This window comes from Fukomys damarensis, unplaced genomic scaffold (assembly GCF_012274545.1).
Source record: "Fukomys damarensis isolate Sample0158 unplaced genomic scaffold, DMR_v1.0_HiC HiC_scaffold_23, whole genome shotgun sequence".
NCBI lineage: Eukaryota > Metazoa > Chordata > Mammalia > Rodentia > Bathyergidae > Fukomys > Fukomys damarensis.
In genome coordinates, this window is record NW_022900935.1 from 43,395,532 (window position 1) to 43,411,413 (window position 15,882).

A 15,882-nucleotide genomic window follows, 5' to 3' on the forward strand; every position below is an offset into this window, starting at 1 on the left:
CAGAGGAAGGGTGGAGAAAGAAAGACACAAAGTGGAATGGGGCAGGGTGCAGAGGAGCTGAGGCTGGAGGAATCCCAGGGCCTGAGAAACTGCACTGCATGCGGTGGGAGCCCGTCGGCCACCACCTTCCGGGGCCACCCTCTCCTTCCTTCAAGGGCCCACTCGCTGCCTTCATTCCATGTGGGCCGTCCCTGCGTGGCTCTCCACCCGCGTCCAGGGAGCTCTGAGGTCAGCAGCAACGAGGCCTCCACTGGATCAGGGACAGAGGGTGACAGCCCCCTTCACCTCTTAGTCACCACTTGCTAACTTGTAAAGTAACTTCGAAATCCTGTGGACCTTGGAGGGCAATCAAGAGGACTAAACGGGTTTGGGCTCAGCGAGTGCAGTGCAGTCTTGGCCTCAATCTTGGATCCTGGTTTGAATCTTGCCTCTGTCCCACCAGGCTGTGTGACCGTGACCAAGTCCTTTAACCTCTCTGTGCTGTTAGCACTGCTGTTGACGCAGGGTCAAAAGAGCATCTCCCACTCCAATCTCCCAGCAAGCGTTACAGGGTCCAACTGAAGTCCCGGATGGACATTTCACATCCATGCTGACGGTACTGGGCAGGCTGGGGTTCCATGAGGGCCTGGCCCTGCCTTTCTGGGCTGAGCCAATGTGTTGCTTTGAGCGGAGAGCCAGGCTTCTGAGCAGTGCCTTTCTTCCTCTTCTCCTGCAGGTGCGCAGGGCGGTGGCATCTGCGGGTCTGGGTTTGGATTTTAATTGTGGTGATGGGAAGAGCCTTTGACAAGTCGCGCTTGCTCATCCCAGGCTGAGCAAGTCAGTACACGGGCACCACAGTTTACGCAAGCCGATAATTGGAGCCTGGAGAGGCCCTGCTGGCCGGACACGAACAGCGTGTGGACTGTGCCCCAGCCCCACCTCCTTTGATCCACATCTCATGAGGGCATCGTGCCCTAGAATTATGAGTGCAGAAATCAGAACGAGAACCTTGTGTGTGCTATTTCTGGCTCTGACACAGACGGGCAGTTGCAACGCCAGAATTTTCCCTGGTCTCTGGGAAATGGCACGCGTCACAGTGGCCTTCTTCTGCCCCCCATGCCAGGGACTTGCAGGATGCCCCTGCTGCCCCCCAAGCCATGGCCTTCAGGATTCCTGAACTGGGACCAGGACCCCTTCCCCAGCCCTACTCTTCCCAGGACAATGGGGGTGGGGGCAGCAGTTGTTTGGGTTTGGTCCCCACCGGGCTCAGCAGCCTAAGCTGTGGCTCTACTACAGTGCCTGCCAGGCACACACCTCACACTGCGGTGGGTGAGCCAGCGGGGCATTGCCTGGGCGCCCCTCCTCCCCGGAACCTGCTAGAGCCCAGGATGGGGACGAGGATGGCACGGGCAGAGCAGACACATGAACCCACCTGGTATATCAGGTTTCTAAACAAGATCAAAGTAAACTCTGGGCCCAGCTGGCCCAGCCCTGCCTAGCTGCTGCAGAGTTTAAGAGAATCCCACCAGGCATCCCTGGGTGAAAATAAGTCTCACAGCTTCTTAATTTTCCAGTGCAAATGGACTCTGAACTGGGCACTGGGCAGCATGCAGAGATCCTGCTTCGGTCAGGGGCCCAGGGGCGGCGACAGCTGAACCTGGCACGGATCCCCAAAGCAGGCTCCCACAGAGCCTGGGAAATGCAGAGCAGCGACACTCCACACCACCAAGGCCTCGTTAGCCCAGCTGTCTAGGGGGCTGGGTCCTGCCTACTCCCTGGCTGAGCCCCCTGAGGCCCCGACTCTGACTCGCCTGATGTCCTGCAGGGCGGCCAGGATCCTCCTTTCTGTGCCAGCAGGCCAGGCACACAGGGCTCCCGGGACAGGAGCACCTGTTGGTGACAACATCCAGCACTGAGAGAGGCCATGTACCACAGGGCACACTCCCATAGGAGCCCAGGCAGGTGGTGTTTCCAAGACCCAGAGACAAGGGTCTAGGGGGCAGGATCAGCGAGCGGTGGACCACAGAGCAGCCGAGCTGTAAGTACTGATGCCCATGGTGTCCTTGTGAAGCCTGGTGTGGCCTGGCCCAGCTAGGACGTGGGGCCCTGGCAGTGCCGGGTCTGGGGACCAAGTTGTAGGGTCCTGCTCGGCCCATCCTGACCTGCTGTAACACCATGGTCCTCCACCCAGCTCCCTCAGCCACAACTCTCCACACCCTTCTAATGCCCATGGCCATTGTGAGGAAGGGCCAGATGTCAGGCTGTCTGCCTGGGCACAATGACCTCTTAGGGAGCCTGAGCGGTGACAGCTCTTTACTTTAAAAACAAAAAGCAGAGCTGGGCATGATGGTGCATGCCTGTAGTCTCAGCTACTAGAGAGGCTGAAGCAGGAGTATTGCTCAAGCCCAGAAGTTAAAATCCAGCTTGGCCAACACAGTGACAAAAACCAGAAGACAAAAAAGTACAATAATCACATGGCAAAGGGGATTTCAATCTCTTCTTCCACTTGTGGTTTGGGCTATCAGTGAAAGCAAGAGGAGCTGGCACAGGGCTCAGGGACTCAGGCTTAGGGGAAAGAAGCCTGCAAGCAAAGATTGGTCTAGGTAGGCAGGGGCAAGCATCCTAGCACAGAGCGATGGGGGACTTGGGCAGAGTGTCCCCCAAGTGTCTGTTCCTTCTGTGCCCTCTGGGGACTCACCCCATCCTACACTGGTGGGTGTTCCGGGAAAGCTGGGCTGGAGGGAGACAGGGCTGCCCCGGCCTGCAGGATGAGAGATCGAGGGCAGAACTGGCTATCTGTTCTTCTGGAGGAAGCAGCACAAGTAGACGCTGCCTTGGCCAGGTACAGGACACTTCCCTCTGCATGGGTCACCTGCAGATGTGGTGCCCCCAAGACGCCACTGGCACACAGGGCAGGAGGAGCAGGGCTGTTTTGCTCGGCCTGAGCCTCTGTAGGACGCTGGCTCAGGAGCCCAGCTGGCACCCTGTGTCTGTCACTTGTCCCCTCTCCAGGCACTGGAAGGCAGTGTAGATTTGTCCCAGCTTCTGGCCCCACCAGGCCGAGCCACTCAGCCAGCAGTTCCATCTCTGTGTCTTGTGAGCTGTTTTTTCCCCCAAGAGCCCAAGTTCTCAATAAAATCAAAAGTTCAGGAGACACCCCGGCCACGGGTGCAGCAAGCTCTGCTCTGTCCCTTCCTCTAATAGAACAGTTAATAATCCATCCTGGAGCCAGGAGGGCTGCTGGGAAATGTCTGTCCCGGAGGTGAAAGGCCTGCAGTGTGCAGCAGGGGGATCCCCAGTGGGGCCACTTCCCTCTCTTGACTTCCCACCAAGTGCCCAATCTCCTTCAGGTTTCACCCTGCTCTGTGGAATCCAGAGTGAAGGGAGGGACATTCACAAGTTCAACGTGGTTCCCGAAAGACACTGAAGTCCAGACCCTCATTGCCTGTGAGGGAGATTTGTGGTGGTTAGGATGAGTGGCTTGGGATCTATCTGCCCAGAAGGCCAGGGGAGCACAGCTCTGGGTGTGGCTGGCTGGGATGTGGAGGCATGGCCTTAGGTGCTATATCTGCTCACTTGCCTTTCTCTCTGGCATTGTTCCTCTGCTCTGCTTTCTGGCCACCATAAACTGAATGGCTTCGCTCCTCCGTGCCCTTCTTCAGTGATGCTCCAGCCTTGGAGCCAGCAGACCATGGACTGAGCCTCCTGAAACCGTGAGTCAAATTAAACCTCTCCTCCTTTAAGTTTTGAGCACTGAAAGCAGATGAATACAAGACCCTCTCTGGAAAGATTGCAGACATGGTTAAGGGTCCTGAGACAGGGTCCTCCTGGATTCTCAGGATGGCACTGAACCCATGACAAATGTTGTGGGCTGGACTGTGCCCCATTCTGAGTCCATATGCTGGAGCCCTGACCAAGAATCTGTGACTGTGGCCTTGTTTGAATGAAGTCTTTACAGAGTTCATCTGTTAAAATGAGGCCGACAGGGTTTCCCCCATGGCTGGTGACCCTAGACAAAGGGCAACTGTGGACACAGGGAAGAGGAAATGGCTGTCAGCAACTCAGGAACTCCCACAGCCTCCAGGAGTGGAGCAGAGTCTCCCCAGGAACTTGGAAGGAGTCAGAGACCCAACAGAAAGTGCAAGTTCTGGAGCTCAGGCCGCACCTTGGGTCACCTCGTTAATGCAGCCTGCAGCCTATAGGGTGACCACATGAGGGGCTTCTCTTCCTGAGGCCTTTGCAGATCTCCACTGATGTGCCTCAGTGATTGAACGGTCCTTTGGACACTGGACAGCTCCTGCTGGTGATTCTGCTTGATGAGAGAGGGTTGAAACTCAAGTGTGGGGGGGACAGTGGCTCTTGCCTCGCAGAGTCTCTGCACCCAGCAACAGAGGGCAGGCAGAGTTATGTCCACAAGACCTGTCCAGTGATCCTCCCTCTGGCCTGTGCCCCCACACAACAGAAGAATTTGTCCATGCATGCCCTGGTCTGCAAGGCCAGAAGCTAATTCATTCACGGTAGATGCCACTCACAGAGCAGGAGGTCAGCGCAGCTGCGTTCATTCATCACTGGCCAGTCTCTGGCCAGTCACTGTCTGTCTGATTTGTTTCAATGATGTTTTCCCCCAGATGTGCCACACCTTCCAGCTCCGAGATAGCCAGGGCTACAGGGACCACCAGGGCAGCAGGCAGCATCCCCTCAGGGTCTTGGGGGAGAAGGATGAAGAGTCTGTGGCCAGGGCCGGGGCCAGGAGATGGTTCCCACCAGAACCTGAGAGCCAATGACAGAGCCCATCAGTGGGCAGAGGCAGAGGTGGGTGCGTCCCAGGCCCAGGTGGGGGGACCTGAGGTCTAGACCGAGCGAGCGCTTCCCTCCAAGCAACCAAGGCCCACTTGTCTGTTAGCCGAGACAGAAGTTTCCAGCACAGAGCAAACTCAGGCCCTGGGCCCCACAGCCATGTCAGGTTTGCCCTGCCTCCCTGCCTCCCCAAGTGTGCCTGGGGCGATGGACCACACCTACTCACTGGCCAGGACCCAGTGCTTCTGGACAGCAGACCCTCTGCCACTGGGACACCAGCTCTCCAGCCCCAGTCCCTGGCAAGTGGACCCTTCACGCCCAAGCAACAAGGACCCTCCAGCCAAGCAACAGCCCTGGGGAGAAAGGAGCCTGGAAGAAGACAGCCTGTGCACTTGGAGAAGGGCTTACTGCCCAGCCAGAGTTCCTGTGGGGCTGGGTGCTTCTCTCTGAGTGGGCACAGGCAGTGGGCACATGGCTGGCCGGTCACTTTGGCTGTCACCAGAGGTGAGCCACAGCAGGTGGGCACCATGGGGCCACCCTGAGTCTGCAGCTCACCTGCTCCCAGGGCTGAGATGCGGCTGTAGACACAGACACTGGGGCCAATGCCAGCAATGCCGAAGAGCTGCAGGGGAATGGGGCAGACCACAGAGGGCGCTGGTCCTGAGGCCAGGCAAGAAGCTCCATAGGAGACCTGAGCTTTCGTAGCCTCGAAGGAGAAGTAGGGCATGGAGGCAAGCACAAGGGGTCGGGGGCCCAAGCATGAGCTGTTCATCCCTGTACATCCCTGGACTCCAGAGCAAATGGAGGGGACCCGAGACCCCGCTGTGATGAGACTCCAGGGCTCCTTGAAGGACATGCAGCCTTCGGGCTGTGCAGGGTTCCACAGTACCCATCTGTCTCATAGTACCCATCCCCAGCCTGGGAAGGGCCACCTGGCATGGTGAGAGCTGTGTCTCTGGCTCTGAGCCGGTGACTCACCGCAGAACAGATGTAACCCATGGTAAAGCCATCGCCGCCAGCTGCCTCAGGTAGTTCTCCACAGCAAGACAGAGCTTGGGCCTTCACACAGGATCTGATGTCTAGCACAAGCCACCAGGAAGAGGACAAAGAAGCGACAAGCGTGTCCCTTTGGAAGCTCTTCTTCCTGTCTGTCCCATTTCCCGGGGCGGGAGGAGCCCCATTGTCCAGCACCTGGTCGGGCACCTGCTCTGTGTCCCTGCCTCCCGAGCCCAGTGTGCCATCAGGTTTGCTGAGCGCAGCTTCCTAGGCCCTTTCTGTGTCAGGACTTCTGGAAAGTGGGAATCAGCAGATCCCATGTAAGCCAGTTCCAGGGGTGGGGGGTTGTCCCTGCTGTGTTCACCCCACCCTGGGCTCTATACCTCCTCCTCCAGACGGGGGTCAATGTCCCTCTAAATTATGCCACAGACAGTGCCTTCATCCCAGAGTTCAAGTGAAGGGACAGTGCCACATCCCTGCCTTGCTGTGTCTCGGACTTGGCCCGCAGGGTGCCCATCACATGCCCTGCAGGAACACAAGGCTCCTCACAGCCCCCAGGGAGTTCATGGATAACCCAGGAGCCTGCTGCTTATAGCAGGGAAGCCACTTTCCTGAGGAGACCAAGCAGGCTCACAAACTGAATTGTGCCAGGCCCTGTTTCCAGGCCTGGCATCCCCATGAAAAGGACAGAGCAGGACACACACAGGAATGGCACCCACAAGCTGGAAAATGCAGCCACAGGAGGAGCCAGCCCCCCATGTTGGCCTTGTCTTAAAGCCCTGCACCCTGTGACAGTGAGTCTCTAAGGCCAAAGCCTCAGTCTGGGTAGCTCGGTCCTGGCAGCAGCAGAGATGCAGTTTGGTAGGCACCAAGAGCTCCAACCCAAGGGGCAGCTGTGCCCAGGGCTGCCCTGCACCCCAGAGGCTGGGCATCTAAGGCCCAGTTGTCCCTGGGACACAGCAGCTGTGGCAGGAGGAACCAGCCACCCCTCCTCCACTGTTCTGCCCCTAGGGGGTCTCTGGACACAGGAAGCATCACAGCCTCCTGGCCAACAGCCATCCCCAGCTCCCATCTCTCCCTGAAGAGTCTCTGAACTCTCTGCAATGAGCAACATCATCCCCATGTCAACCTCACAGTGACTGAGGCTGAGCCCAGTGCTGCTCTGGACAGTCATCTCCTCTTTGCAGAAGGCTGAGACCCACAATCTGAAGGCCTGATGGGCACCAGCTCACCTCCCGGCACCAGGGCCCTGGCTCCCTCCCCTTGCTGGCTCAGAGGAGCCCCGAGACCCGGCCTTTCTCCTTGGAGTTTGGCTTTAGTGGTCGTGCTGCTCCCAGAATGGTCAGCTTTCTCTGGACAGGGCCCGAGAGTGACTACTCTCATTTTGACAGAATCTGGAGTCTGTCCTGCAGCTCCCCACTGAAGGCTAAAAGCAATCAGCACCATCTCACAAACCAATGGACAAGGCTACATTCCAATAAAACTTTATTTACAAAAACAAGTGGAGGGCCACCCTTTGCTAATACTGCTCTAGTTCATTCTTATAAAATCCTGAGGCCCCTTGGGGTCTGGCTGAAAGCACTCACAGGGTAAAGTCTGCCCCAAAGCCTGCCTCCACCAGGACCACTGGAGAGGTGTTTCCCAAACAGGAATCTAGGGAACCCCTGTGGATAAAGTGTACACTCAGAGATCTGTGGTCAAGTAAGCAGGACAAACACTGGACCCTCCCCACATTGAGACACATCTCAGCCTCACATAACAGTGATGTCTGGGCCAGGCGCAGGGCACTGTGAACAGACAGGTGGGACATAGCCTACCCAGGGCGCTCAGTAGGTCCATGCATGCTGGAGGTGAGGAAGTGGACTCTCTGGGGAGCTGGGAAGCCACCCTACACCAAAGCCCACTTGGGGAGTGGCCCAAAGTGACCTTCTGCTGCTCATCAGTCTTCCAGGAAAATGTACATCATCCCAGCTCTGTCCAGGGGAAACATAGTGCCCAGGTCCCTGCAGACTGAAGACTGGGCCAAAAGTCCTGCTGAGGCCACTGTCCACACCCTGGTCCTGGAGCCAGTGAGTCCAGCAGGCATAGCACTCTGACGTGGGTGTGAGTGGGCCGAGCCTGGCTGGGCCAGAGCACAGAGGCCCCTAGGGGCACTGCCAGCCCTCTCCCCACAGGGGAGAAGGGCACAGGTACCGGGGCTCATCCGGGTCACTTGGTGTTTCGATGCCAGGGTACCAGCCCACCCGCAGCTCCGTCTAGGCCCAGAAGTTGCTCTTCTGTGGTTGGCCGGGGCCAAGCACATTACTGGGGCCAGGGATGCTGGGCATAGGAGTCGGGGTGGAGGTGGTGGCTGCCCCTCCACCAGTCCCCAGCTGGGTCACCACAGGGACAGCACCAGACCCTCAGGTGATACTGGACGCAGGCCCACACCTGAGCAAGTGTGTGTCGTAAAAGACTCTTGGTACTATCAGCACCTGGAGAAGGGGACGCCCCACCCCGCCAGTGGACGGGCACAAGAGGAGGGCCAGGGCACTGGACAATGCATAGCTGGTATCTTGAATGTCCCCACAGGCCCCTGTTGGAGGCTGGGGCCCCAGCTTGGCCTCAGAGGTGGTGGTGCCTTTAGGAGGAGGGTGGAGGCTCAGTCCTGGGCATATGGAGTCCAGCCTCCTCTCTTCCTGTCTCTCACAACAGCCATGAGGAGAATAGGCCTCTTCCATCATGGGCCCATAACGTGAGGCGCTGAGGTACTACCCATCCAGAGCTATGCAGACAACCCATCACAGCCTGAGATAAACCTCTCTTTCTTCACCGACTACCTCAGGAATCTGTTTCGGTGACAGGAAGGTGATGACCACAGACATCTAAGATGGTGGCTCCCACCCTGCACAGTAGAAGCTGCTACAACCACCCCATCAAGCCTCCCCAGCCAGGTTAGCAGCTCCACACTTGCTGTAAACACGAGTTTCTCAGATGGAGACAGGAGACCATACCATTACTCTCCTCCACTCACCACCCACACCCACGCCTCCACACGGCCCTTACATGGGAGTCAGCCGTGTGTCCCTTCTGCACAAGTCTCAGCCCTGCTGAGGAGGGAGGAAGAGAGGAGGAATTTCTCCACAGAGGGGGTCTAAAGGCCAGAAAGAAAAAGACAAAGCTAGGTTTTGAACCAAAGTGCCAGTCCTGACAGCTGGAGCCCAGCCAGGAAAGACAAGAAGCTGCATGGATATCTGTTTCCAGGGCCCTGGAATGGGCCCTGTGGAGACCACAAAGAGCACCCGGCCCACAGGATGGAGCCATGCCTGGGTCACGTGCACCACAGACTACCCAAACAACCAGAAGTGACTGCTCTGTGAGTCATTATGGTCTCGGCACTGTGCCTCTGACCCCTGCCCCGCCATGGGCTTTGGGCACATGACATCTCCGGTAAGGTCCCTCCAGGGACAAAATCTCCCCCTCCAACAGACAGAACGAGACTGTCCCTGATGGGAGTGAGCTGTGCACCAGTTCAGAGCTGTTTCCTACCTGGAGAAACCAAGAGGAGGCTTCCACACTGGCTGTGGAGGCCTAAACTCTTCCCACCGGCCTTGGCCACCTGCCCAGCAGGCCCTGGCTCTGAGTGCACCTTCACTTCAGCCTCTGTGTCCTACTCAGTGCTTTGCTCAGGATACTGAGCAGCTAGGACAGTCACCACCCCAACAGTCACAATGCCCTCTGGTTCTGCCCACCGCCTCCCTCTGGCACTGCTTCAGCCTGTGTCTCCTCCCACAGTGGTGCCCAGAGGCAGCCAGGTCAGCTCACGCTGGCCCTGCCCACCCTCACGACTCCACATGCATCACTCAGGCTCTTGCAGCACTCATAAGACCGGGTCCCACCCCCGACCTCATCCCCCAGGCCTGGAAGCCTGGGCGGCTTCTCTCAGCTCTGCTTGCCATCTTGGCCCTCTGCCTCCACCTCCTTTCCCCGGCCCTGCCACTGTCAGGTCTCCGCTACAAGACTGGCAGCACCTGGACCTCCTGCTGACTCCTGTTCCTCAGGAGGAAGGGAGGGCGTGTCCTCTGCTGACCAGAGTGCTCAGCTCACCCTTTCCAGCCAGGAGATCTGTGATGGGTGGGTGCTGGGCCACAGAGTGAGATCCTGGGATGCCACCATGCTGGACCCTGGCTTTGCAGAAGCTCCCCCAACCCTGCAGTGGACACTCAGGTAGCTGCATTCTCTCAAGCCCCAGGGCCTGGGGCAGCCCCTGCCATCCCCATTCCCTTCTCCAGGGTTCACATGTGGAGCAGGGGGAGGACAGGCAGCCTCTGTGGAGAAACCTTAGCAATCCCAACCACAGGGCAAGAGTGCTCGCCCAGAGCCAACACCCCAAAGGATGCCTGTGAGTCCTGACTCCTGGAACCTGTGAGGTGCCCCCCTGCAGACAAAGCGCCCTCAAAGACATGACTAAGATAAGTACCTCAAGACGAGGTTATCCTGGATTACCCAGCCAGCCCCAAATCCACCAACAGATGGGGAGAAGCCACCTGAGGACAAGGCAGAGCAGGGTGAAGCAGCCACCAGCCAAGAACCCCAGGGGTTCCTTGAGCCCTGCAGCCCAGAAGAGGCAGAAGGACTCCCCCATGGGCTCTCCCAGGGAGCCTGGCCTGGCCAGCACCAGACTACAGACTCCAGGGCCTACAGCATGAGAGAACAGTTCAGAGTCAAACTGCTACCACAGAGGGGACAGAAGTGTCTATCCTGCCGCGCATTAGGGAGAGTGCTGAAGGGGCCCGAAACCAGCAAGAGCTTCCCAACATGGCTGGCAAGGTGCAGCCTGAGGGCAGCCTCGTGAGAGAGACCCCACTTCCCAGCTGTGCAGGTGAGAGGCCAAGACCCTCACCAAGGACACACGCTGGTGGCAGTGGTGGTACAACCTCCAGTCTCCACTGATACCAGAGCCACCCCTCTGCGTTGCAGCCGCCATGCACCTCCCTAGGCAGATTCTGAGCCTCTCTCTGTCTCTCGGACAAACACGCTCCCCTGCTGCTGAAAGAATCTTCTGAAAAGGAAACTTTCTCTATCATCCCAGATCACTGAGCCCTGGCCAGCACAGAGGCAGCTCACGGGATGTGTGGGGTTGTGGCTGATGCTCCAGCACTGGGCAGTACCACCGGAGCGGCCATTCCCAAACACACAGGAAATGACCTGCTGCCATGGTAACTCCAGCCAGGCACCCACAGGATGGCCACTGTTGGGCAGGGAGGAAGGTGCTGGCACATCAAATGGAAGCTCTGAAGTCCAGTCCAAAGCCCTGTGCCCACCAGCCATGGAGCTCAGCACCTGGTCTCCCAAGGCAGCCCAGTGTGGACACTGAGGGACGACAGGGACACGATGAGCAGGAGGTCCCTCCAGGCCCCATCGTGGGTCCCCAGGATGACAGCTCAGCTCGGGGCTCACAAGGGGCTGCAGCTCTGTCTTCTCCCACCTTTGCTGTCACCCTGCCCAACTCCTCACACACCCCAGGCTCCCAAAGTCGATCCCACCCACCGCCTAGGCACACAGTGGCCGTGCAGTGCACCCCCCAGAACCTGGCCCATCCTCCCTGAGACCAGCGCTGCCAGAGCACCTGGGAGATTGCTGAAGAGGTCGCTCGGGACACTTCCTCTGCTCCCTCCCTGCCATTTCTCTGCAGTCTTGTCTGCCTTGGTTTCCCAAAAGCATCTTTAACCTCCTGAAAAAGAGGGGGACAGAGAAGCTTCAGAGGCACTAAATGCAACATGCGGGGCGGTGGCCTTAGGGAGCGGCAGCTCACTGAGCACTCGGTGCAGCACAGCGCTGGCCAGCAAAAGCCACAGCAGCAGCAGCATTCTCAGGGCCGCACAGGCCCAGCGTGCCGTCACCTGTGACCGTGAGCAGTGCCGTGGGTCACTGTCCAAGCCATGGCTCACAGGACGTGCCAGGCCGTGTGGATTCAGACAGCCCCAATTAGAGCTCTAAAGTACAGCCTTGCAGTCTACAAAGGCTGGATGCTTCGCAGGGCTCCAACCCCTCATTTGTTCTTTGATGCTCTTATCCCAATTAAGACACTCAGAACTTTTGAAGTTTGTGAGGCATTCACTTCAAATACCTTTAAATTAAGGACAGATTCACTTCCCTGGTAGCAAACATCCTGCAACTTAATTAAGAGAGTTCAGTATTTAAGCTGCTACCGCGGCTTCTGGCAGAGAAGGATTCTGCTCACCACCCCAGCTACTCTGCTCCCAGCCTCCTTCTACTCCAGCTCCAGAGTTTAGGAGATATTTCATTGGTCCCAGATTTGCTCCCTTGGTTGGCTGGACCACATGCTGCCCAAGTCAGCTCAGGCATAGAAAATAACACCAGCCTGTCCCCACACCTGCAGACACACCTAGCACACACTGAAGGCTCCCTGGTGACAAGGACACAGCGACTTAGAAATCACCCTTGGGAGTGTGTGAGTGAACTGCAGTGTAAAAATCACCAGGCAGGACTCAAGTGACATCTAAACCATTGCAGCCGTGAGCTGCAGGAGGTCATGGATGCATGACTGATGGAACAGAGGAAACTCTCAAGTGACAACAGGTACCGGGGAGGGGTCACTCCTGGGCGATGCACTGGCCACAAGACCTCAACCCGACAGCTGGGAAAGTGCCAAACTCACCAGGACAGGCAGGGGAGCCCAGGGTCAGAGGCATAGTGCAGGTCTGAGAACCCCTCCCAAGCAGCACCTAGACCCCCAGCACCCACACACCAGGCATGTACTGGGCATATGCAGTAACTGAGACCAGCCAGACTGGCTCCTCACAAGCTCACTTTATGAGTCTCAAGATCAAAGCTCTGGAAACAACTTCGTGTCCTTCCTAGGAGACTCTGTGACTTCATGTTCACAGCATGAGTAGTGAGAAGTCTGCCACAGGACAGGGCTCTCCTCGCTCCACCTCAGGCAAACTCCTGACCCATCTGACATCCCTCTTTTGCCAGCACTCGTGAGAGGCTGGAGCTCCATGCCACTGCAAATCTGTGCCAGGTGATTTTCCACCCCAAGCAGTGCCTGGCTGGTGTCATCTAGCCCTCTGTGTGGAGCACCAAGGTCAGCCACAAGGCCAAAGCATCTCATTAAATGACTGCATAAAGATGGTAGCATCAAATTGGCATGATCTCCACCATCACCACCACCATCATCTTTGTCACCATCTCCATTACCATCACCATCACCCTTACAGAACACAGTACAGGTGCTGTCTAATCTTTCCAACAGTGTCATGTTAAGTACCTCTGTTGTTCCCACTGAGGTACAGAGAAGACAAGCAGGTCACCCCAGTTCACACAGCAAATACAAGGGAAAGCCAGGAATTTGAAGGCAGGTAGTGAGAGTCTTATTAACGATTACCTTGAAATCAGGAGGCGATTTCCCTATTATTTCACCTTCAGTAAGGGGCTGTCTGCAGACCCTAGCAGCTATTCTGTATAACCTTAGCTCCTGAGATTTCAGAGCGTACCAGTCACCACCCTTATGCTCACTGCGCCCAGAGACACTTGTGCTATGGACACACAGGAAATGTAATCTGCCATTTCTAAGCGCTTCTCTACTGAAGCAAAAATAAAACTCACAAACCCCCAAACCTGATTCCTAAGATCTCTTTGGAAGACAGAACTGACTTAACGAATGCTTGTATCACTTCCTAAACTCTACCTCCAGGTCTGAGGAGCCTCTGGCCCTGAGTGGGCAAGCGTGAGTGTGACAAGCCTCTGCCACCCCTTGTGGTGGGACTCATCTGTGACACTGGCCACCCCACGCGGCCACCAGGCACCACACTGGGTGCTCGGCACTGATTCTGAGTCTCCCAGACACCTTCCCAGGGTCTAAATGGAGGTGCTCCTCCTCAGGCCGATGACAGTGGTACCGGCCAGGCAGTGAAAACCCCACTGAGGGACCGTCAGCACATCTTCTCTGCCCACCATCTTGGCCGAAAGCTCACCGGTGCTGCACAGCCCCTAGAGCAGCCCCTGTGGAAGGATCTTCCCTTCTTGCAGGCCGGCATCCTTTTCCGGAATTAACATTTCTCTGCATTCAGAGCAAACACACATATTTTCCCCCTTTTAGATCTGTTTTGCTAAACAAATGAATCTAGCACCAGATTATATTATGAAGAACCATAAATCTTTTCCGAGATAAGCATCTGTCGTGTTGGATTAGCAGCATCCAATGTACTGTGAATTAATTTGTTAAGCTTTATAATGCTGTCCCGGGCATTTAACTTTAGTAATAACAAATGTAATTTGGAATAAATGAGAACTTGTTTTCTCATCCATGTCTGTGTGGTAAGTGACGTATTCAGAGGTGACAGGAAGTGGGAGTGAGACTGAATTCCATCACAATGGCAGCGGTAAGTTTACAGAAGTAAAAAAGAATGTTGTGTGGAGTGCTGCAGGCCCAAGCCCCAAGCACCTGGGGGTCCCGTAGGAGGTCTGAGGGGAGGCAGCCCCCGCAGGTCCCCGGACCTCTCCCAGGAAGCCCAAGCCCCATCCCACTCAGCAGGCCCTGGCCTCGGCCCCACCTTGGCTCTCAGATTCAGCTCTCATGTTTAGGCTGCTCCACAGTGGCAAGGAGCACAGACTGAAATCAGCAGGTTCTCTTGTTCTAAGGGGAAGGAGGGAAGGGAAGGACAAGGGGAGGGGAAGGGAGGGAAGGAGGGAAAAGGGAAGGGATCATGGTCTGAGGATGAACTCCTTGGCCTACCTCACGAAACCCTGTCCAGCCACCACCCACTGCTTGCCCCCACCCAAGTTCAGAAGGTGCCCCAGCTGGGATGCCGTCTCGTGGGACCCTGGGCGCAGACACTGTGGGCCAGCTGCTAGCAAGGGAGCTCTGAGAATCCATCCTCCTTGCCCTGCACTAGACATTCGGAGTGAGCTGTGAGGATGCCACACAGCACCTCCTGCCCTTCCGTGCCAATGTCCTGGAACTGGCATCCTGTTTACAGAGTCCAGAAAGACCACTGTGTGCCTAGGGTGTGCCAGACACGTCCCAGGTCCGCCCATGAACTTCTGAGTCAGCAGAGGTGAAGGAAGGGAAGCTGGGGAAGCTGGGAAAGATGGGACGGGGCTCTGAGCTCTGTGCTCCAGGCTGCTGGACAAGGACACGTGCCGTCCCCGGAGACTCCCAAGGGCTCCTCTTATTGACACAGAGAAGGTGGAAGCACGAGAGGAAAAGGACACAGATGTTTCCAAGTCCCAGTGTTGACAGTGCACACATAGTTGGCGCCACCACGGCCGAGCCAGAGCCCAGCCTGGGACAGCTCTGAGCCCGATCTGCACAGATGCAGGTGTCAGCCCAGAAGTCCCTCCTCCGGCCTGGCCCCAGTCTTCCTGCAGGTAGGGCCTCTCTCAGCCAGGAACAAGCCCCATTGCACAGTCACCCAGCCCTTAAAGCCCCAGCCTGAAGGCTCTGAAGACCCATGTGGCCCTTCAACCCCTCCAGAGACATCAGAGGCCGGGAGGACACGGCACCCACTCCAGGGCACACAAGGATGGCAACAAGGCTTCTTGCCTCTGCCTGAATTTGCCCGCAGACACAGGATGCCCATCCATCCTGGAGCCACACCCAGCCCGCCCAGCCTGCACCCGAAGCCCGCACGAGCCTGGCAGGACCCTCGACCGCAGGCTGTGGAGCAGCTGCCTACCTGAGGTCTCGCCCAGAATCCGTGGGGGGTTGGTGTTTTTCCCGGTGCTGCTGGGGCTGGGGGAAGGCTCCAGTGTGCTGATCCCGACGGCAACCTTTCTCCAGGGCTCCAGGGATGCAGTGAGGCCACGGGTCTGCAGCGTGACAGAGGTGGCCGTGGTGGTCGTGGTCGTGGCCACCGTCGTCTTCCGCGTCTGCAGAACGGAGACCGTGGTGGGGCCGTACACACCCGGGAAGGTGTTGGCCTCAGGGGCCTCCTCGTCCCCCGTGGGCCCCCAGGCGATGAACTCTGTCTCTGTGGTGGGCCGGCTGCCCCGGAAGTCGAAACTGTGGAATGCGGGGTCCTGTGTGTGCCTCCGGCCCCGCCTCAGCTGACTGTGCTGCTCCACCGCCCCGCCGGCCGCCACCGCCGAAGACGAGGACGAGGA

At 57.4% G+C, this 15,882-nt stretch overlaps 1 protein-coding gene across 1 annotated transcript in view; it reads right to left on the reverse strand.

The window, feature by feature from the left end:
- The window catches only part of Ajap1 (adherens junctions associated protein 1), an 84,016-nt gene that overhangs the window by 44,804 nt on the left and 23,330 nt on the right, over nucleotides 1-15,882 (reverse strand). The window contains exon 3 of the mRNA XM_033767401.1: nucleotides 15,456-15,880. Coding sequence (XP_033623292.1) covers nucleotides 15,456-15,880 — 425 coding nt within the window. The remainder of the gene's footprint in view (nucleotides 1-15,455; nucleotides 15,881-15,882) is intronic.